General features: G+C 36.2%; 1 protein-coding gene across 1 annotated transcript in view; it reads left to right on the forward strand.

The window, feature by feature from the left end:
* The window catches only part of LOC148654895 (A disintegrin and metalloproteinase with thrombospondin motifs 20), a 169,460-nt gene that overhangs the window by 20,568 nt on the left and 124,509 nt on the right, over window positions 1-24,383 (forward strand). Inside the window, exons 4-9 of the mRNA XM_088644799.1 lie at window positions 11,385-11,638; window positions 17,346-17,429; window positions 17,527-17,651; window positions 18,283-18,323; window positions 18,808-18,913; window positions 24,164-24,310. Of these exons, the coding sequence (XP_088500925.1) occupies window positions 11,385-11,638; window positions 17,346-17,429; window positions 17,527-17,651; window positions 18,283-18,323; window positions 18,808-18,913; window positions 24,164-24,310 (757 nt within the window). The remainder of the gene's footprint in view (window positions 1-11,384; window positions 11,639-17,345; window positions 17,430-17,526; window positions 17,652-18,282; window positions 18,324-18,807; window positions 18,914-24,163; window positions 24,311-24,383) is intronic.

The raw sequence follows: 24,383 nt of genomic DNA on the forward strand, positions 1-24,383 counted from the left end.
AATCTGCCTATGTTTTATTAGTAATTAGATTGTTTATATGCTAGGGTAAGAGAGCAGTGGGATCCACCCAACACATGGAAAAGAATAGGAAGTTTGCTTAGCAAGTGTGAACCTCTTGTATCATCTTGTTGCTAAGTAACCTGTGGGCCCTTGCAGTAATGTGTACAGTTCCAGATGTCTTTTGTGCAACAAATATTCTTTATCTCATATTGGATTGCATTAGCAAGTATAGCTAAAAGAAATGCAACACAACATTTTGGAGGCTGACACACCATTGCACTTTAATTATCGCTCTCAAGATCTTTCTAAATTTGTTCATAGAACAATTTAAAACATTGAAAATATCCATACATTGGTATATGTAAAGCTTGCCATTGCAAGTTCAAATAACAGTTATTGTTACCTTTATTTTGGTGAATCTATTATTATCTAAGAATATTTTAAGATTTTTTAATTTCTGAATTTGGAACTTACTATATTTGAATGTGGAACTGACTGACTTCTGTGACTATAAATTGCAGTTTTGCCAAAGCTCTTCTTGCATTGAGAACCAATGTGCTTATTCGCATATCTATTCATTTCAAAGACCTTTTCAGGAAAATGACATAAATTACAATGCCGAGAAACCTCACAAGTAACAAAAATCATAGCTGTTGAACAGAGCTCCTCATCACAGTAATGACTAGGAATTGCAAGAACAGATTTAAAGGCAGAGAAGCATATTTTTGTTTTGTCATTGGAACTTTTGTACATTCAAGTAACGACAAACAGTTCTTTTGAAATCATGTACTGTGAAACATCAGTAAAGAGTGGTAGAGAAGATCAGCAAAAAGCTGGAAGTGTCATCAGGCATTTAGATCATTTGAATATGAACATCGGCCTTAAAGTATTTGCCTGGGTAATGCTTTCTTCACCAGTCTAAGTAACTCACGGTGTTATGAAATGTTCTTCCTTTCATTCTTTATTATTGTTATTAAATAGTGGTTAATGACATAACTGATGTCTTGAAAATGTTCACACTTTAAACCGGTATTAGTTGCAAAGTAAAGCAAAGTCAAATAACTTAAAAAAACAGGGTTAGTGCCGTATTAAAGTTAAAAGTACTATACCAGAAGTTATATGCTTATTGTAAGATCTTACAAAGGGACAGATAATTCAGATGTTTTCTTCTTGCTCAGAACTGTCCTCATGCAGTGCTAGTGAAAATTTTGCTTAAAATCATAAGCGTGTGAAATCTAAATGTTGTGGAGAAAAGTTGCACTCCTATGAAAATGAATGAATTATTATTAATTAACAGAGGAAAGTCATTACAACTAATAAGGTATAAAAAAATCACAAATCAAATGTTTATGGTGTCCATGACAGCTTGAACATTTGTATAAACCAACTTGCTTAAAGGATGTATCACATCTTAATTCTTGGTCTATATTATTGTATTATTGTATTTGGTGATTCCCTCGACTTAATTTTTTATGTGGACTTAGATCTTCCTTAGCTTGTATAATGTATAGTGGATGTATTTTATGTGCCTAAAGTACTAGTGCATTATATTTATTTTTTTATCTTTTAAATATTTTTCCATAAATCTCTTTGACATTTGATCACTGAAGTTTGTTATTTTCCAAGGAGGTGCTGAAAGAACAGCATCTAAAATAAAGGCCTTTAAAAAAAAATGTTTCAGATCTCAACCTTTAAATATTTAATTGCTAATTTCTAAACAATATTTGTCACTATGAGGTGCTAAGTGCACCATCATGTAACCTTCTCCACAAAGGTCAAAATGTGGACAGGCGAAATCCTACGGTGAAGTTATCCCAAAAAAACTCCAGTGTTTTGAAATCACACTGGTAGAAGTGAAGTCACATAGCGTCTTTCTTTTTGTGACTAGTGTGTCTAGTGTAATGAATAAAAAAATTCTACTTTTAATTCATTACACAGACTTAACAATTATAAGGACCCCAGATAGCTTTAGGTCTACATGATTCCTAAACAATGATATTCTGAAGAAATATATTTGCTTATGTTTAAAATGTTGTATACCTATGAAGCATGCAATGTTTAATGAAATCCAATAGAAAAAATGGATGCCCTTTCACTTAGATTGCTCCTGTAAAATATTCCAGTGGTGTAACATGTGCATTACATTTGAGTATAAATATAAGTTGCTGTTGATAAAACAGCCATATATTCCACTTTTCCTTTTTAAGTGCTGAAGGAGTGATAATTATGCAGAATACCAGAAATGTATTACAGTTTTACTTACATGACATAATTGTTGATCTGTGTTGTTATGTCATTCTTTACAAGATACAGTCTTATATAATCAAACGTTTTTTTATGCTCTTCTGAATAATAGCAGATAATAATTTACTTCAGTCTTTATATATGGCTATACCTTGAATGATGTTTCAGAATTTTAAATAACATAATAGATAGATAACGGCATTAACAACCTTTTTTTAGCTGTCATTGTAATGCCATTACTTAAATCATGCCGGCACCAGAAACTTTCAATCTGCTTACATTCAAATCCCCTTCATAAAGGAATTAGCTGCTACTTACACTGTGAGAATGGCAATAGGGCTTCACAGCCAGATTAACTTGACAAAAATAGTTATTGACCTTTTATACAGCTTTGATGTAATATATGTGTATAGAGTACTTATAGGTTCCTTGACAGATTAAATTAAACAAAATGTACTCGGCATATAAAAGTTTTTTTAATACCTTATTTCCTTTTTATAGCCCATTCCACATGTGCCAAAAAGAACAATAGACAACATTTATTTATTTATTGAATTAATTAACATTCTTTCACCACCATAGCCTACTGAGAAAAAAAGAGTTGTACCACTAGGGTGCCAATGAAATTGGCAGGACATTTTACATTAAGAAAAGGTAATTCTTACCCAAATAAAACTGCTTCTTATCATAATGTTCATAATGAAAGCATTTAGGAAATTTGTAAAAGGTTTTAACAATATGCATAAATGTGTTCCATATAAAGACATCTTTTGCGTGCTTAGTGTGGACTTTTTAATACAGAATACATTTGAAGTTGCAGAAAAGAGGTTCACACAGAATATGGACAGAATATCTGCCTTTTTCAAACCAGTGAAATGTTAGGTTTAAAATGCTTAGCTTCAATTTATTGCATTCTGTGTCCAGGGACTTCATGAAAAACATGGTTATCTGTTATAAGATAAGTTTTATTTATTTGCATAAACCAACTATTTAAGTTAATTGATTATTTTGAGCTGTCAGTAGAAACATGTGCAAAGTAATACTAGACAAAATCTATCCATCAGTCCTTTTTTTATTGGGTTCATCCAATTCAGGGTCATGGGAGAGCCAAAGCCTATATAGAATGCAACACAAGGCAGGGTACATGCTGGATTGGACCCCAGTCCATCGCAGGGCACACACAGCACACAGACACAGGCACTCACACACTGCAGGGACAATTTCCCCAGAAGCCAATTAACCTACCAGTAAATTCTTGGGCTGTGGGAGAAACTGGAGCACGCGGAGGAAACCCACATGAACATAGAGAGAACATACAAGCTCCACACAGATAGTATCACATGTCCAGAACTGAACCCAGAGCCCCAGTCTCTGTGTGCCTGTCCTTCTTCCTTCCTTCTTTTTCCATATCTGAAAAACACAAACTTCACAATATTTCTTTCAACCTCACACAGCAAAGTTGGGTGACAAAATCCAGAATGACTGTCCTTTTATTATACTCTAGACTGTTGGCAAAGTCCTTTGCTTAGCAGTAAATACCAAGAGAAATTAACCAATAGGTTTTTGTCTGTTCTATTTTGCTTACTTAGTTGGGACACTTAACTGCTGATATGAGAGTAACATACATTTATCTAACCCATTATTAAGGACTTGCTCACTGTACATTAGCAAACTCATCAAGTTTAAAAAAAATAAAAGTAAGTGTTACACTCTGATATTTTTTGCCATGTAAAATGCAAATTAAAAAAAGGTACATTCAATATGTTAAAACTGAAGAAAAAAAATCAGGTCTTGTTCCTGAAGATATTTATAGAGTTAGGTCAAATGTATTTTTAATAACACTTTAAAATGTAAAATAATATTCTTACCATCAAACACCATAGGCCAAATTAAAAAAAATAAACCTTTAAGGTACAACTTTGCTTATAGCTGCTAAATATGTGTTGAGTAAAAAAATAGTTTCCTCAGCATTTCCAATTTATAAAATATAGTTCATTTATCAATCTTACCTGTGTCACACTAAATGGTCAATACTTGAAAGAGAACATAGGAACCACATCTACTAGAATAAATTTCCTGAACAATGGTGTCTCCCAGATTAGTAACCTAACATATTCAGGTTACTAAAAAAAAGGATATTTTTCTAGACTGAGAGTGAGTCAGTGTAGGCAATGATATTAAGACAGCTGAGAAAGCAGTTTAGGATTACTGACACTGTTTTTTACTCTAAACAGCACCTTTGGTGTCCTGTGCTTGTGAAGCAAGCTCTTGTATATGAGCAGTTTCATCCTGTGAGTTAGAATGGCAAACACAGATCACACAAACTTAAAAGAGCTGCTGGACTTATAGAATTTATAAAACATTGGATAACTTACAGTTGCCCATGTGAAGTAATGGAAAAAAAAACATACAGGAAACAATTATTCAAACTATTATATGCTACAAAATATCTAATTTAAAAACTGATACCAAAAATAAGCATTTTTAGTTTACTGCAGAACCGATAGGCACATAGTAAAGAAGGACATCACGAAGGAGGTCTATCCAGGTATGCCCATCTTTCTTATTAGATAAAGAACTAAGTAATTTCTGGTTAAATAATCCTCTCAAAACTGAATTCAAGTGTACTGAACCCCAAATCAACTCCTTGACCACATAGATAATTGAAAGTGTCAACACCTATAGTTCATAAGCTATAGGCCAGTCTTCGGCAACCTATGGCACACATACCTTTAGATATTTTGCACTGAGATATTTCTATGGCAAGCATAAAGCAACCATATATTTGGAGCAGATCAGATATTAATTCATTCATTGAGCCTTGATAGAATTCACAGCTTTGACAGCAGAGTCTAACAGATTTTAAATCCTCAGGCATTTTCTTGACTGCCACGGCCTCATGGTGGATGCTGCAGTGCGTTCATTTCATATCTGGAGCAACCTCTCTAATTTGTGCAATTACACCGCTGTGTCTGCCTGTCATCGCTCTAGCACCGTCTGTACAAACTCCGACGCATTTTATCCAGTCGATGCCATTCTCTTAGATAAATTCGTTCAGAAGCTGAAATATGTGCTCTCCTGTAGTTCTTGTTGGTAGCAGCTTATAGAACATAAAGGCCTCATGGGACTTGTCCCAAACTCGTATCTAACGTAAACGAGCAAATTGGCCAAATCGATGGCATCTGCAGACTCATCTAATTGTAGTGAAAAGCATCTGATCATCTTAACGTGCTCTATCAGCATACTTTTAAAATCATCGGCCATATCAATAATTCTATGACTGATTGTGTCATTCGAAAGGGGCAGCTGGTCGAGCTGTTTAGCAGCCTTTTCTCCAAACATAATATGTGTCACCTCTTTCACCAATGGTAAACAAAGTTCTTCACAAGTAGTGTGGGGCTTACCTGCATGGGAGCAAAACACAGAGATGCTCAGTGTATTATTCTCAAATTAACTTAGAACAGTCCTTATATGTTTTTCTGTTATCTATCATGCTTTCCTGTGCTCACAAGATTGGCATTGTTCCAAAATCACGAACATTCTCCTACCTCCCTATTTGCTGGAGATAACTTTTTAAAAATACAATTGGTCACTTACGTTCGTAGTACATATTCCTATACAATGGTATAGAATTACGTAGTAGCTCTTGTGTCCACTCACGTACTAGCACATGCTGTATCGTAGTACGTAGGCTGCGCATGACACAAATTAATTTGCTTAAAATAGAAAATATGAAAACCCGTCCCAATTTTTCAGTGCACACAAAAAATTGCCAGGGTCATCTGGTGTACCACCTGGGGGCGCTCCGGGTACCAGCAGTGGTAAGCGTACCACAGTTTGAGAACCATGGCTATAAACTATACATAGCTCAGTGTTCAGTGCTTCACACCACAAATGCCAGGGTTTTTTCAGTCTGAAAATAGGAGTGTTTCCGATGTTAAAAAAATGATATTTATTTTCACAAGCAACATTCAGTACAGTATATGGTACAGAAAATAAAGGAAATTAACATAGTAAAGACAAACTTCTACTGGCTTTTAGAAATGATCTTAATGGTACGGTAATTAAACAGGATTAAAGTTCTCTCTTTTTACTGTTATTTTAAAATATTCCTGACTTCCACTACAGGACACCTCATAACAAAGCATGGCACTGACTGCAACGGATACCTTCAACAGCATAATGAAAAAGTTGACACATTAAGTGGCTGTTAAAACTACACTGTACCAACTTTTAAACACTACAACACTTCTGTATACTGTACATTCTCTATGTTTAGCAAAACAAGTAAAGATTTGTGAAAAGGCTTCCCCTTTCTTATTAAAAACAGAAGTCATTTCAGCACAACTACACTGAACAGAAAGCAAACTACCCTCATTACTGAGCACACACATTCCTTTGGCTGTCTTCAATGCTGTAAAACACAAACATTAACACAGATGCAAAAAGATAACCACTTACCTCATAATTTCAAGCCCCTATGCAGTGACTTGAGTCAGAGATATCTACTTCAAGCACATAACATGTCTAACAACTATAGCTTTAACAATTAAGCAAAGCAGTCAAACAACAAGTCTTGTGTGGCGAGTCCAATATAAATGCATAGGGTTATGACCTTGAGTCCAGAACAGAAACAAGAAATTCTTAATGCTCCATGTGAAGACTAATAGTCCATCTAAATTTGGTTCACAACTTTTAAACTATGCCATTAGTGTCACGGACGTCCAAAGGGACTAACCGTGGGGAGTAGGAGAGCTGAAAAAGACCCATATGCGTAGCGGCGAGACAGGAAAAAGGCCCGGGCTCATAGTGCAAAGAGTTCAGGAATGCCGTAAAGAAACCTATGCCCTCAGGGAGTGGACGTGGGGCGCCCTGGTGCTAGGCGGGTCTCAGGACATCCGAACGTCAATGCTGAGCGAGGACAGAGTGCAAGACCCGGAAATATATAGCCCAAGGGAAAGAGAGGGACAGGAAGGACAGCAGACCGGAAACTAGGGACAGGACAGAGAAGGAGTGCCCTCTGGCTGCAGAGGGCGTGACAATTAGCAAATACGTTCAAGAATACAGAACTACAAAACAAATTAAACTGCAGTTTCTGTCTCTAAACTAAAGGTGTCAGAAATTTCAAATACATAACATTTACAAGCTAATAGAGTCATAAATACTAGCTGCACACATAAAATAAAAATTTAGTCTTCCTTTGTCTTCATGACTCTCAAGTGGTCACATCTGGAAAATGGCAGAGTGAAACAAAAAACATGTCAACAAGTTTCACATATTTAAACATTATATGGGTCTAACCTTTCCTTTACTAAAATATATCTAGAGGAAATAATATGTATTTCATGGTTGCATGAGAATTATTAATAAATGCAGTAAGTCCAATATGTTGTCTTAGACTTAATTCTAGCTCAGTATCATAACACACTGCTCTGACATACTTATTTGCCTATGTAAGAATCACAGGAAAAGGATGTTTATTCCAGCAGTCCAAAAACATTGCCCTTTTTAGCAAAACAAGTAAATAGACTGGGTTTGAATACTTGCTCTACTGCAGAATCCCATTCGAGGATGGCGGGTGTGTCACACATCAGCATCTGTTCTGGTTGTGTCCTGCGAGTATTGCTTGAATAATCTTGAAGAACTCTAAATCTTTTAGCTTCCATTCAAAGGCATGAAACGGCAAAACTCCATTAAGCTGTTCCATTCCATGATTTTTATACTTTGTATAATAGAAATATCAGATGCAACATTACAATTGTTGTTGTTTTCTCTTTTCAGTGATTAGTTAAAATATGTAATCACCTTCAGTGCCTTTCAGTGCAAATATTCTGTTAAATAGCATAGCATGTTAGCATGTTAAATCTTAAATGCATTATGCTATGAATTGTAATATGTTTTAGATTTTTGTGGTGAAGTATGTGGGGATATCCCTACACTTTAGAATTAACTGTGAAACATGAACCAGAGGATGAAAGTGGAAACGCAAGTATGCGAGTACATACAGTACAGAGTAAGTGACAAGAACATGAGGCATTTCTTTACACAAAGTGTTGTGGAAGTATGGAAAACCCAGGCATGTTGTTGAAGCTGATACTCTGGTTTATTTGAAGAAATGATAGATGAGATGGTTGGAATAATTATCTTCTAACTACCAAAGATGGGTCAAAAGGCTTCCTCTTGTTTGTAATGATTCTTATGTTCTCTGAATTTATTAATAATATTCATTATTCTATGTAAGTGCTTAACATAGTTATTTATTGGATTATGAAAGTAGATTATATCCTTTTGAAGTAGTTCAGGTGGGTAGCTGCGTCAGCATGCGTAGGCTGCAAAGGAACAAGTAGTAGGTTTATTCCATGCTGAAAAGAGAAGAAAGAAAACACAACGTTTCGGCTGTGGGTGTGGACCCGAAGAAGGCTCCACAGCCAAAACGTTGTGTGTTCGTTCTTCTCTTTTCAGCATGGAATAAACCTATTACTTGTTCCTGATATCCTTTTGTTTTTAAACAAAGTATTAAAGATACTTTAAAAGTGATGACTTTAGCAAACAGTTTTCTGATTATCTTACAGTACAGTCACACATCTATAACACTAATAAAGGGTGTTTCAGAAATGCATAATGATAAGATAAAATGAGCTGTAAATTATATTTTGCAGCATGTAATCAAGCTACAGCCTTGACATTAGCCATTTGAAACAGAAAATATTCATAGAATGATTTTGTTCTTAATATATGTGTTAAAAACTCCTTTAAATATCTTTGAATATACTCCCTTCTCTCTATCTGCAGGGGAGAACTGTTGCACTCGCTGTTCTCATAATATAAGCAATAGTGACATAACCTGGACTTAATACAAACATTTAAAAAATGTGAGTTCTGAACAAACACCAAATTTACTCTTAGAAAACTAAGATTGATTAAATAAAAGCAAATCTCTAATATTTTCACAATTCTCCATATTCCAAAAAGTTCCTCCTAGTGTTCCATAATCAGGGATCCGGAAGTAGGTCGATTTGATTTAAGTTTCTTGTTTGCTTAAAATGGGGGGAGGGGTTCCAAGTTGCTATGTAAATATGTTGAAGTAGTTCAGGTGGGTAGCTGCCTCAGCATGCGTAGGCTGCAAAGGAACATGCAATAGGTTTATCCCATGCTGAAAAGATAAGAAAGAAAACACACCGTTTCGGCTGTGGAGCCTTCTTCAGGTGTAAGAAGGCTCCCTTACACCCGAAGAAGGCTCCACAGCTGAAATGTTGCGTTTTCTTTCTTCACTTTTCAGCATGTAATGTAAATATATACACATTTGTTGAAACAAACATTGGTGGAATACGATTCTTACAAACAAGGTATATTTTCTTTTTTTGTTAGACATTTTAGGTGTTCTTTAAGGATTGGATAGTGGGAAAATAAACGTGAAACAAAATATGACGGAACAAATAGATCATATCACAAAATTATTATTATTTTGGTGATAAAGGTATGAATTCTTCCAGCTTAGTATGACTATAATGAGCTTGCCTGGCAATCAGGCAATCAGCTTTTGTGATTTTATATTTCATATGTTGAGTGGCATAGTGAGTTACAAATTCAAAAGGCTATTCTAAGAATAATACAAATATTAATAATAATAATAATTGCTTACACTTATATAGTGCTTTTCTGGAGACTCCACTCAAAGCGCTTTACAGGTAATGGGGACTCCCCTCCACCACCACCAATGTGCAGCATCCACCTGGATGATGCGACGGCAGCCATAGTGCGCCAGAACGCTCACCACACATCAGCTATCAGTGGGGAGGAGAGCAGAGTAATGTAGCCAATTCATAGAAGGGGATTATTAGGAGGCCATGATTGGTAAGGGCCAATTGGAAATTTGGCCAGGACACCGGGGTACACCCTACTCTTTTCGAGAAGCGCCCTGGGATTTTTAATGACCACAGAGAGTCAGGACCTCGGTTTTATGTCTCATCCGAAGAACGGCGCCAGTTCACAGTATAGTGTCCCCATCACTATACTGGGGCATTAGGACCCACATGGACCACAGGGTGAGCGCCCCCTGTTGGCCCCACTAACACCTCTTCCAGCAGCAACCTTAGTTTTTCCCAGGAGGTCTCCCATCCAGGTACTGACCAGGCTCACTGCTTAGCTTCAGTGGGCTTCAGTGGGCTACCAGTTGTGAGTTGCAGGGTGATATGGCTGCTGGCTTTTGCAAATGTGACAGAATACAGGCACGTATAGGTGACACATGCATCATTACAAAGCTAAGTTTTTTTTACCATCATTGTGCACTTAAATTGACTTAAATTTGACTTTACAACAATGACCGCATTGTAAAAAACCTAACATAATGTGTAAAATATGGATGAAGATTTTGTATTGAGTGCTCAATTTGTTAGGGCAAATGGACTATAGAGCATTAATCCACTGGTGTATTCTTCCTTGACCTATGATTTTGGATCCATGATTAATGATGCATATTACATGCTTTATATTAAAGGGAGACAAGGCAAGAGTTTTTTCTTTTCTTTTTGGATAACTTTTGTGGATATTGCTATTAAATTTCATTCTATTAAAGCACTACATGTGTTATTTTTATTAAGTAATGTATTCTGGTAAGGTAGCAGAACAATTTTCAGAACAAAATATCTTAACTATTATTTTTTTAAAATAAAACAAACTCTTTACACAATGGGCATGTTTATTGATGCCAAGTGCAAATGGGGGAGAATGTAAGAGTGTATTTGTGTTGCAGTCAAGTAGAAAAACCTCGCATCTCTCTCTGACATTACGTTGCTGGCATTTGGAGGGAATAAAAATGCTGTTATGCTGTAACTGTCTCAACACATTATCCTGTCTTTCAAAGCTTTTTTCTAAATTCTTTTCAGATAAAAAAATCTGTGAAGCATGTTCACTGGAATGAAATCAGTAGTGGAAATCAGAAATTAGAAGTATTTTTGTTAGTTGGAATACAACTACTGAAACTTGCAATGCAATGCACAAAATTATACATTTTTAGAATAATTAGTATAGTATACCCCATCCATATTACTGCAAATCATCAATAATAATTTTAAAACTTGGTTTGATCTCCTTGACAGCTTTTTTCTTCCGACTGACAACATATTGTTTCATGTTCACAGATAAGCATTTTGAAAACCACATTCACGTAAAAAGAAACCAAGATATTGGAGAAGATCTTCTTTCTGTACATGAAGCCTTGAAGTCAGTTCATCCAGCATTCCATTCCACAGACTATGCTAATGGAACCCATTCACGACGGAAAAGATTTTTATCATACCCACGGTTTGTTGAAGTGATGGTGACCGCCGATTCTAAGATGGTTCAGCACCATGGACGAAATTTGGAACATTACCTATTAACAATTATGTCAGTAGTAAGTAAAATCTTTCTTTACCTTTAAGTAAGATTTACGCGTCTTACTAAATATGCTATATTTATTGTATTATTCTACATGACTTACGTGTAATAATTGACTTGGATCTGTTTAATTAAGATGATGCAGAGTGTTATTATTGAACCAGTACAATTTTCAGTGATGATGCAGTAGATTGATATGACAAAATACTGTAGGTTCTTCAATCAAGAAGTACAGATCTTTTTCTATTACTGCTTTTTTAAATTTATGGCCTCATTTTTTTAGATGTAGTTTGCCGTTGTACTATGTTTTTTTATTTACACATCGAAACAGTCTTTACACAATGAGTAGTGATCATTTTGATTGACAATGAAACTTAAAGTACATAGTTAATGAAGACTGCATTTTTTTTCGATTTGATGACTAACACTTAAAAGAGGTGTTTTTTTAAAGGCCTAATTAAGAAAATGAAAGACTTTGCAGCTTTAGAAGAGAGTGAGCTGGTTAACAAAGCCATGACTATCAAACTGTAATTACAGTACATTTTAATTAAATTTTCTGTATTTTTTATTTTTTATAAATACCAGTGTATTTTGCCTCACATGTTTTTCAGTTAAGGCTATGAAAGTGCCACTTCGTGTTTTTGTGAGTTATTACTAAGGGGAAGCCTTTTTCTTGAGCTTAGGTTTGCAGTAAATGATTGGATATAGAGGTACCCATAGCTCTGAGTAACTGATAAGCTGTATTTCCTTTCTGTTTCTCAACATTATGAATTATTGCACTTTTCTAGAATAGTAAAGATGCTTATTGTTTAATGATTGAATGCTTTAAGATGGTGATTCAGTAATAACTACCCTTCCACAAGTTAAATTATAGCAGGTGAAGTCATAAAAAAACCTTAATAGGCTCCATTAATATTAGGCATGATAATTTAGGAGGCACCGTAGCTGTCGAAATGACAAATTTCCAAGCTTAGTTAACAACAGGTGTCATGTGCTGTTAACTCAAAGACATCCAGATTGATTTTCAGGGAGGCTTACTCAGGCAGTGAATGTCTAATCGGTGTGCTAAAACTTTAAGTCAGAATTTAATATGTTTTCTTTTAACGTTGCGTAAGCTGAAACACTATTACATATTAGAATCCATTGTAGACATAATGCTGGTGACATGATTTATGTGAGCTTCATTTCCCACACAGGTCCTTTCAAATTGGCCCTTGTAACAGATCTCCCTCAAAGGCATGACAAGCCAAATGTTTATAGTCTGCTAATTAGTTCCTGTCAGGAAGGTTCAAGTGGCTAGGGACACTAACAGAACTGTGTCAAAAATATTTTGTATTTAAATGTGTTACTGTGTTATAGCTAGACTATGACTAGCAGTGTTTAGCTCTAATTTTGTATTTTGTTTTTCTTAAAATGTATTTACATGTATTTATTTTAAATCAGTTTAACAGCTAAACAACTAGTGGGTGACTCCTTTGCCTTTCCCTGAAATTGCTGTTTCCTTTCATTTCCTGTAAAATCAGTTGGTGGCTGTATTTTATTGCAGTGGGGGTATTGTAGGTTCACCTTTTAAAGTGTTATGCCATTTAAGCCAAACTGCTGTTACACCCTCAAACACAATAAAATGGAGCAGGAAGGATTTTAAAACCTTATTCTTCTTGTGGGGAATTAAAGGTTTAATTTCTTCCTTGTAGCACCAAGAACCCCATGGTATCAACTGGCAAGCTAAGGAAATCCTGCTTTATTAATTTTTTAACAGTATTTCTAAATGTTGAAGGGCTGTGGATTGTTATACAGTAACCTTAGTCTTTGCTAACTTATTTCTATAATTAACCATTTCTGCATATACTGAGAAGTAGTTCTTTTCCTATAACAGCAAATAATAGTCCTGCTTTTTTGTTTGCTTTTGTACAGGTACATTTTTCTGTAACAATTGAGATGTTGCAATTCCAGCATTTCTGAATGAGTATAAACCTGTAAAAGATACATTAAACAAAACAAAAAAAATTCAATAGGTAGCTGGAAACAGTGAATGTAACGATATACTGGATAATATCTACTACAATAAGTAAATATTAGCAATAGACATGCATTGTGGTGGTGATGTTGCACCTTGTGATTTCAGGACAAGCATCTTGTAAAAGCCTTGAATATGTCATTATGCTCATAATAGTTTCATTACTTTTAACAGAAAAGCAAATTTCTTTTTTTCCAAGTTCTGCAACCAGGATATGGACATCAGGTATTTTCATTCTTTCCACTGCAGGGGTTGTTTCCGCTCTGTAAAATCAAATTTGATTGATTCTAATAAAGCATCTGTGCATTTACAGTGCATCTTTTGCTGCAAAAACAAATTATCAATGCATGTTGTTTAGTAACTGTGAAAACAACTGCATTATTCATCCGCAGATGGTGATAGGTTTGGCATTAATGTCACGCCCTCTGCAGCCAGAGGGCGCTCCTTCTCTGTCCTGTCCCTAGTTTCCGGTCTGCTGTCCTTCCTGTCCCTCTCTTTCCCTTGGGCTATATATTTCCGGGTCTTGCACTCTGTCCTGGCTCAGCATTGACGTTCGGATGTTCTGAGACCCGCCTAGCACCAGGGCGCCCCACGTCCGCTCCCTGAGGGCATAGGTTTCTATACGGCATTCCTGAACTCTTTGCACTAATGAGCCCGGGCCTTTTTCCCATCTCGCCGCTACTCATATGGGTCTTTTTCCGCTCTCCTGCTCCCCACGGTTAGTCCCTTTGGACGTCCGTGACAGAATGCTGAGCCACCTACTGACCCCGCGAGCGGTGCTTTTTGTCTTGCCGCAGTTTTTTTTCTTGTTCTCTGGGCTGTTTTTTTTTTCAGTTCCTCTATTCTAATCACTGGATATCACTCCGATCTTCTGTGCCTGTGAGCGGGTCCTGCACCTGGCTTTCCTCGGGTAGATCACTCCGATATCAGTGATTGAATGTTGAGCTGGCTTGCCTATTCTTATTACTGGATATCACTCTGATCTTCTGTGTCTGGAGCGGGTTCTCTTGCCTGGCTCTTCCTGGTCTTGCTCTCTCCGATATCAGTGATAGAATGGTAAGCTTTCTGCCGTTCCTCCATTCCTTTTGCTGGATATCACTCCGGGCATCTGTGTCTGTGAGCGGACTTCGGTCTGGCTTTCCTCAGGTTGTCCACTCCGATATCAGCGTTAGAATGTGAACGTGCCCATTTGCCGTTCCTCCATTCTTTTCGCTGGATATCACTCCGGGCATCTGTGTCTGTGAGCGGACTTCGGTCTGGCTTTCCTCAGGTTGTCCACTCCAATATCAGCGTTGGAATGTGAACGTGCCATTTGCCCAGTCTGCGGTATTTTTCCCCGGGGTTTTTGTGGTTTTTTGCCTTTTGTTTTGATTTTAGCATTGACGTTCGGATGTCCTGAGACCCGCCTAGCACCAGGGCGCCCCACGTCCGTTCCCTGAGGACATAGGTTTCTATACGGCATTCCTGAACTCTTTGCACTAATGAGCCCGGGCCTTTTTCCCGTCTCGCCGCTACGCATATGGGTCTTTTTCCGCTCTCCTGCTCCCCACGGTTAGTCCCTTTGGACGTCCGTGACAATTAATTAGCAGTAATTTTATATGAATTGCAAACCCTAAGTGTACTTGTTGCAGAGCTATTCTCATAAATAGATGATTGAACAGATGGAAAGACAGTGATTCTGTACAGTAGGTACTGTCTTAGAAAATGCTTAGAAAAAAGTTTCGTTTTTGGAGTTCTATGAAAAAATATATTTCTTGATCAAATGTTAATCATAGTGTTATTTATAATTTTGGACTGGTTCAAAGAAACTAAGGGGGGACACTATATAGGAACATGTTTGATGTGTGAGAGGCAAGTAAGAAGGAGTGTTTATTTTATAAAAGTGTTTATAGGTACTGAACATTTCTCATATAATAGTCTTGTTGATTGTACCTGGTTATCTGGTTGTACAGAGTTGAAAGCTTGCATAAGTTAAGTAAAGCTTACTCTTCTGTTTTGGATCTTTTTAATATAAAAATATTTAATTAATGGTGATATTCTCTGTGCTCTAGAGCTAGTATGTGAATTATGTAGATTTTTAAGTTGAATTCAAAATTGAAATATTAAAAAAGCTGTTAATAGAACTTTTGGAACTTTACAATGACTACAGATTATTTATTTCCCAAAGTTTATTGATAGGATAAATATGACATGCATCATCTTATTTTCACGAGGGTTCTAAAACATTAGAATTTTTTACATAATAAAGGTAAGTCATTTATAAATAAGCAAAGATTAAAGGACCTAAAACTGAGACTTGAGGGACACCTCTTTGTAATTCAAGATTAATTTAGATTCATACCATCTATAATTACACACTGCTGTCTACTACAAAAGTATGCATTAAACCAAGCCAGACATCTCTGGGGAGTTTTTTTTTTACTTTCTTAAAAGCATATTATGATTAACCAATACAAAAGCTTTTGCAAAATCAATAAAAATAGCTCCAGTTAATTTACCATCATCATAATAAATGTGTTACGGTGGTATCACTGTGAGTAGTGGGAGTGGTGAACCCTATGCGGAGGCTTTGTGAACAAGGTATTGTTATTGACTCTAATCGTTTGGTGATTCGGGAGAGAGTACTTTATCAAAAGAGTTTTCAAGGAAGAGCCAAGTTCATGTTCCAGAAATCAGAGTCAGTAGAGAAGCCTTAGTCCAAAAACAAGGAAGAGTACGAAAGTAAATGGAGATCCAGTGAAGAACCAGAGACATAATCCAGGAATCGTGGTTTTAAGGTAAGCCTTAGTCCAAAAAACAGGAAAAAACTCACAAGGAAGGTTCATGCACGAAACAGGAAGTGAAGCTCACCGGTAACACTCAATACTGAGGAAGGTAGCTATTGTGAGCTGGGCCAGAGTACTCTAGTGAGTGGAGGTATGGTGGTAAACGAGAGGTCTGATTGGTTATCTAATTCTATGTGATCTACGCCTTCCCCTGTAGACTGAGGTAGAAGCTTGCGAGCGAAACACCCTCTGCTGGCAGGGAGCCAATATCGTAACAAAATGTCGTTGGTTAATTTCATCAGTGCTGTTGTGGTTAAATAGTTTGGTCGAAAACCAGACTGAAATGGTGATAATAAATTGAAGTCATTAAAAATAATCAGATGTTTATGACTGTATTAGTTTTTCAAAAATGTTTAGATCATACAGATTATTAATACTTGTCTATAATTATTGAAATCTGAATAGTTACTACCTTTATAAAGTGGGGTCACTCTAGCACATTTCCACATAGATGGAATCTCACCGATTGTTAATGATACATTAAACAAATCTGTAAAAGAGTATTTCATTATATTAGAATCCCATTTAATAAACTTTGGCTCTAATCTATCTAAACCTGTTCCTTTATTAATTTTAAGTAGTTAAGACTACACCTGTCTTGGTGTATTTTTTTTTAAACTGAAATGTCTGTCTTACACTATTGCTATTCTGGTGATAAGTATTTTCAACAATAGTATACTTATTATTTATTATTATTAAAATTATTTCTTAATTGTGCTGTGAATTCAGTTTTAAATGAAGGATATTTACTTATGTAAATTAATGATTTCATGCAACATTTCTGTGTTTCTTTTTAATGTTGCCAAAACAAGGAACAAGCATCTACACATTTTTGGCTTTCAAAAAATAAATACGCATTTTTGTCTACATCTTTGTCATAGGTTGCTGCTATTTACAGAGATCCAAGTGTGGGAAATCTGATCAACATAATGGTTGTGAAATTAGTGCTTGTCCATCATGAGCAGGTACGAGAGCAGTTAAAGAGATTCACTCCCTTTAAACTCCAAAACCTTCACAAGTTCTTTTCCCTGAACTGCCATCTTCCTATCTACCTTTTTATAGGAAGGACCATCTATCAGTTTCAATGCTGCTACTACCCTACACAATTTCTGTGTATGGCAACAGGCACAGAATGTTCAAGATGACAGCCATCCTTCACACCATGATACTGCAGTTCTCATTACAAGGTATTATTTTTATGTTTGTTTTAACATAGTCCAAGGGATTGATTATAAAATGATCAGGAGCAGTTGATGCTAATCGAATGCTGGATGCCTTACAACCAGCAAAGGCCACTAGAGAGTAGAGTACAACTTTCCAAAAATAGTGCTCAATTACAACAAATCAACACCTAACAAAGCCTAAAACTCCTCACATCCTCAAAATCCTAAGACTCATGTTCAAACTAAAACTATAACTCATCTTCATTGACAGCTTTGAAAGGCTGATTCGCTGCTTGCTCAGTTAGTCAGAGTCAGGCATGAGCCTACATTCTCATTCTGGTCTATCAGCCAGTTAAGCAGCTGAAGCAAGTCAGAACCCTAGCCACATTAATTAAATACTGTTAATGTTATTAATTATTAATGTTGTTAATTAATGTTATTGAAACATAGGATTTTATTTTCTTGAAAATGTAAATCATCTGTGCTAATTGGAGATTTGGGAGGATAGTAAAGACATCTTTAAAGGCATTTGAAAAATACAAGATGTAGTTCAGCAAGGCAAGCTAAGTGAGCACAAAATTAAATTATAATGGAACTGTGGTTTAATCATGAAAATGCACTAGAAATTAGCAAATGTACATGTCTTTCATTGTAGGGAAGACATCTGTAGAGCGAAGGACAAGTGTGATACTTTGGGTGAGTTATTTAACTATCGGTTAAATGTGTGCTTCTTGTTTGACACAACTATGTTATCACAAAATTAAGGAATTTATAGAGCACGTGAAGCATGTTTGGAAAGTCTTAAAAGAACATGTGGTCAGCTTTAAGAAATTATTCAAGAGTGCTATGCATCATAAACTGTTACTAATTGAGTGTTAGATAAAAATGAGCTGCATTAATTTAAAGATGATACTTCAAGTACTGTACAGACAATAAATAATTTACATATAACATATCACATATAACCTTAACAGATTTTGATTTTAATGGACAAGCTGAACAATGGAAACATAGCAATGCTTTGAAAAATGAAAACTTTTTTTCTGAAATGCAGTTCTTGACAATGTACAATTATACTTGGCAGACATTGATAAATTACAGTCTTACGGCTATCCTGTTGAAATTATATGTGTGAGGTTTTCTTGTTCATTTTAGCAACTGCTTTTTAATACTCTTCCAGGCTTAGCTGAGCTTGGAACTATGTGTGACCCATTCCGTAGCTGTTCAATTAGTGAAGAAAATGGCCTCAGTGCTGCCTTCACCATTGCACATGAGCTGGGGCATGTGTAAGTATTCTTGTGGCTGTGTAAGTTAATAAACAAAATACTTTTTTATATGGAGTATGTGCAGGTGAAAAATCCATTAACATGCCAGAATCAATACGGGATCTTTCCTCAGTTTTTTTCCCTGTTGAGATAACCCTGTAGTTATTAGAATTCAAGTTTGCTTTAACAATGCAAGTTTGTTTGTCCAAAAGAATGACATTGGGGAGTTGAAAAAGCAGATACAAGTACCAGAGATGATGTTGGATTGCTGGCAGTGACCTTTAATGCTCAGTTCACAGGTGGTAGTGTGGATTAGGTTCAGAGACTTGAGCACAAAACGTTTTCAATATTGTCTTAGATTTTTACTATGTAAACTGAAATATGTTTTACTACTTTCAGCTCTGAAGAGTAGTGAGAGCAGTGTGCTGAAGCTGACAGGCCTCTAGTTTTATTGTAGTCACCTGTGCAAGAACCATATTGTGGTGAATACAGGTGAAAGTGGAATACATGCTAGTCACCATACTAGTCTCGAAATCATAGTGGGCAAGAGTGTATTTCAGTCATGGTTAATGGTGCTGTTTTGAGTTTTAGTTATCAATTTCCTTCCAGTAAAAATGTGAATATTTGAAACTTATTCTATTAGTCTGTTAGTCATGCAGTCATTTTTGTTACAGAGGGGTCCTGCGTGACGATACATTTAGAACCAAGCAGGAATTTTAAAAATAAAGAAATTTGGGGGAAAGAAAACATTTAATTTGTTCTCATTGATTAAGTTTTCTAGTCAAGATACATGTAGCCTGGCTGTTGTATCCAGTGAGGTTTTCCCTGTTTGTTATGATGCACGTGCTTGGTTGACATTGTGATGGTGTGGACTGAGGCTGATGATGGTAATTGTAGGAATGGGTGATCTGAGTGGAAACAGTCTCTGTAATTGGCGTTTACAGCACTGCTGTTTGTGAACACTAGGGTGGATCACCACTATTCTTTGAGGCCACAAGTATGGGTCTACTGTTCCGACTGATGCTAAGTGTGGGAGAACTGTAGTCAATTAGTCAACGGGGTGTGAAAAGGGGGAAAATTGGTGATTCTAGGATTCTAATTTAAAACACATGCCAAATCAAAATATATGTGAAATATTCCTGAAACAATTATTCGTAAAAGCTCTAATTTGCAATGCTAATGTAAAATTTCTCTGGAGTAAAATCTGACACAGGTGAAGAACCTGTTGATTACATTTTCTTAGTCCAAAGTGCCTTAAATAAAATAAATCACTTCAAGCTTTATAACTTTAACACATTAATTGTAAATAATAATAGTAGTTTCAGAAGAGGATAATGTGAATTGTCATAATCATTTCTGTAAATATAATTTAAAATGCTTATATAAATAGTACTAATAGTCTTTCTATAGAGTAAATATAGTCTGTATCAGTGAAGACATAAGAATGACAGTTATTCTTTTCACCCTCAGACAGCTGCAACATTCCAGTACAAACTGGAACCCAGCTGTAACATTTATTTGAGCTTGTGCATGGAAACTTCGTAATGTAGGTTGCTAGTTATGAAGTGGAATGAAAGAAATAAACTTTCAGGGTTTTATAAAACATTGCTTTGTTTTCCTTTCAATGGGAAGACGTTTGCAAATATTTACATGGAAAAATTTTGTATTGTAACAGAGATTTTGTTAGACCTTTCAAGAAATATAGACATACATACATAAAGGGTTTATTGGAAATGCAATACTACTGACAGATATGGAAATAAAGAAATAGATATACAACTGAAAATATTACAATATTGGAAATAAACACATAATTTTATAGTTGGGCATGATTATGTAATTCTTAATTTTATGGCTTATCTGGGCATTTATAATATTAAGAAAAACAACGCTAGCATTACATTTGTCACTGTGAAGCCACTGTAGGACAAGCTACAGTTTGTTAAGGTTATTTAATCATGCATATGTTGTATTTACAGTACATTCTTAAGTGATTTATTCTACCCCATATTTATTCCATTTGCCCAGAAATAAAAAATCTTCTGGTCAACGTCAGGTCTGCTTTCATGTTATTAATTGACTTTTGTATGTGCTGAAGTAAATGTATTCTTGTTTGCTATTTATTTCTCTTATTAACATCAGTGATACCAATACGTTAGAAACACAAGACACTATTGACTTCAGAGGCATAACTGAACCTATGTACTGTACTGTACCTGCATCAGGTTTCTTAGTAGTTTAAGGTGTTCTCTGTAAAGATGTTAAAACATACTCAAAATATGAATGCCTCAAAATACACAAGCTCTTGGGTTTGGGAAGGGCAATCAAATAAAAGGACAACAAAAATAAATTGCAAAGGAACAAATAATAGGTTTATTCCATGCTGAAAAGAGAAGAAAGAAAATACAACGTTTTGGCCATGGAGCCTTCCTCAGTTGTGAGAAAGACAGGGCAGTAAGCAAAGGTAATATAGCATAGGAGAACAAAAGCTGGGAGAGAGGAGGAGCGAGAGGTGGGAGCAGGGGACAGAGTGGCCAATCAGACAGAGTGGCCAATCAGGTAGTGTGAAGTCAGGATAGGTGAAGAGAGGTGTGAAATGAAACCTACAATGAATAGAGCGAATTTAGAAGAAAATTAGTCTGTCTTTTAGAGAAGGGAAAGGGTGTGATCCTAGCTGCAGGATAATTTCAGTTTCTGTAGTCTTTCTGATGTTGGAGTTAGGAAAACCAGCTTTGAGAACACAGACGGAGAGATTAGTGTGAACATGGCCGTCAGAGGTAAAACGAGAAACAATACGCTTGGAGAGATCTTTCATCTTCACAGCCCTAACATGTTCTCTGAAGTGGTCTCTGAGTCTCCTTCCTTTTTCCCCAAATGTAAATGGCTGGGCATTTACTGCAAGAGATACAGTAAATAAGGTTGCTGAAGGTACAAGATGTCATCTGAGTTATCAAGAATTGTCCTGAGGGGCCTTGAATGAGTGTGGTGTTAGATATGTACTTGCAGGTGATACAGCGAGCTCTGTTGCAGGGGAAGGTGCCTGGTGTGGATGGTTGCTGAGGGCGGTCAAGGGAGCTGTGAACAAGAAGGTTACGCAGATTAGGTAGTCGGCGATATGAGATGATGGGGTGGTCAGAGGGCCCCAATGTAGGGATCATACTGTAGGATTGAAAACTGCACACTTTCCCGAGCCAAAAACACCCCTCAGATCATCAACTCGAGCAGGAACTCCCGACGTAACAACCACATTTCTTTGGTGCTTCCCCACCACCCCAACACACTTTCTATCCATAGGACTATTAACGACAATTTTTCCATCCTACAGGATGATCCCTCCATTGGGGCCCTCTTTTCTGACCACCCCATCATTTCATCTCATCATCTGTGTTTCTCACACCTGAAGAAGGCTCCATGGCCGAAACGTTGTGTTTTCTTTCTTCTCTTTTCAGCATGGAATAAACCTATTACTTGTTCCTTTGCAGCCTACACATACTGACACAGCTACCCACCTGAAAAAATAAATTGGTTTGATTGCTGCAGTGATGAACACCACAGTAATTTCTCTGGTGCATCAGTAGGTTTCAGCCTCATTTGTCTTAATGCTTCGCAAGGAGGATAGACACACTTCATACTTCATGGGTACCAGAATGTTCTCGCTAAAGCTAATATTGAGCTCAAGTTTCTGGGAGTCTTTGCCCTCTTAATGACAAATGCCCTTACATTTAATATAAATCAGCACTTGTCCAAGACCACTTGTTATACCAGTCAGCCTGTATTGCAGATGCCCCCTGCTGCACTTATCCTTTGACTTTGCAACCATGGTGTAGTAATGAATGCCATAGTAACAATGACAAGTGTGAATGAGCCTAACTGCAAGATATATTTATTAAATATATTTATTGGCTTAGCTTTGTCCTGTCCTGGACAACCTCCTTACAGACCACATTTTTGATTCAGTACCAGTAAGAATTAAAATCTACTTTCTTTAAAGTGTGGATAATGAAAACACACCCACAGTTTTAAAATAACAGAGGACGTTTGTTTTTTGTCAATATGATACAGTGTAGATCTTAAATTAATTGATTAGCTGCCAGCTGGATAAAAAATCTGGGCTTTTAGAAGTTTTCTGAGCCTAGACTTGGCGCATGGACCATAGAGATTAAAGTTACTTTGTATTATGAAGCTCTTTAAAGACAGCGGTATTACTCCATACTATTTTAACCCACTCTAGACAGTGATATTTGTGCAGTTGAGCCTAGTAACAGATCCTGGATGATTTGTGCAGGTTAAACTGTACCCACGTTGTACAATCTGCACTAATGTTCCCTTCATTCCCTGAAATACTCTTTACTTTTCCAGGGGGGTTACAATTTAACCCTTAGACAGGTCCTAAATGTACTAGATCTGTTAATAACCCATTAAAGATTAAAGACCGTAACTTGCATAGCTCATCGATTCATTTATCGGTTTAAGAGGGTATCAACATTTTAATACTAAAATAGAGAACTGACCCAAATATAAAAAAAGCAAGTCCACTGAGGAAACGAGAGTGGGTGTTCAGCACTCACTGCTGCATGATGTGTTCTGTATGGTCCACCAGTCTGACACAAAGAAGACCAGTATTATTTCTTTAATCTCCTTTGTAGTTTAAAGACCCATTCTGGAAGCTTCAGCTTCACAATTAAGCAATTCTTAACACATTTTGTGATGACAGCTTGGATTCTTAATCTTGATCTACACTTTTTTAAATTGTGTGCACTATTAAAATTATATTTATTATTTAATTATTTGTGTTAATAAAAAGAGAATATAAATTCTCAAGACAGAATTATACAGTGTTAGGCAGTTAAGAAAGTGAAAAAAATAGGTATATGAAAAAGTCAATGTCTTTAGGAGATTTTTAACTTGTAGCAGTTGATATCTTAATGGCTAAGAGTGTTCCGGACCAGAAGCATTTGAAATGTGAACATGTGAGCTAAATTGTGTTCTGTGGGCTATAGTGAAGGTAAGGAATAGAATGCTCTTATAAAACATTTCCATTTAGGCAGAATATATCATTGTATTTTTATATGATATATACAGTATGAGATGAATGGAAGTACATACAAAATTGTTTATTTGATTCATACAGTTGTATTGTTAATCCTAGACAGATGATAAAATTACTTGTAAACTGAACACACCTATTTGTTTGAAGACCTGAAATGTTTCTGAAGCAATATCTTATTTCTTTACAAATGTTATTTTAATAACTTTCTGTTTTTGCTACAGATTCAACATGCCTCATGATGACAGTTTCAAATGTAAAGAGGCTGGAATGAAACATCAGTACCACGTCATGGCTCCAACCCTCAACTATGACACAAGCCCCTGGTCATGGTCCAAGTGCAGTCGCAAGTATATCACTGAATTTCTTGAGTAGGTATTTTCATCATACATTTAACATTTTGACATCTTATGCTAATAGACAAAACTACACAGTGGATAATCT

The sequence above is a fragment of the Lepisosteus platostomus genome, chromosome 9 (genome assembly GCF_059453375.1).
Source record: "Lepisosteus platostomus isolate fLepPlt1 chromosome 9, fLepPlt1.hap1, whole genome shotgun sequence".
Lineage (NCBI taxonomy): Eukaryota > Metazoa > Chordata > Actinopteri > Semionotiformes > Lepisosteidae > Lepisosteus > Lepisosteus platostomus.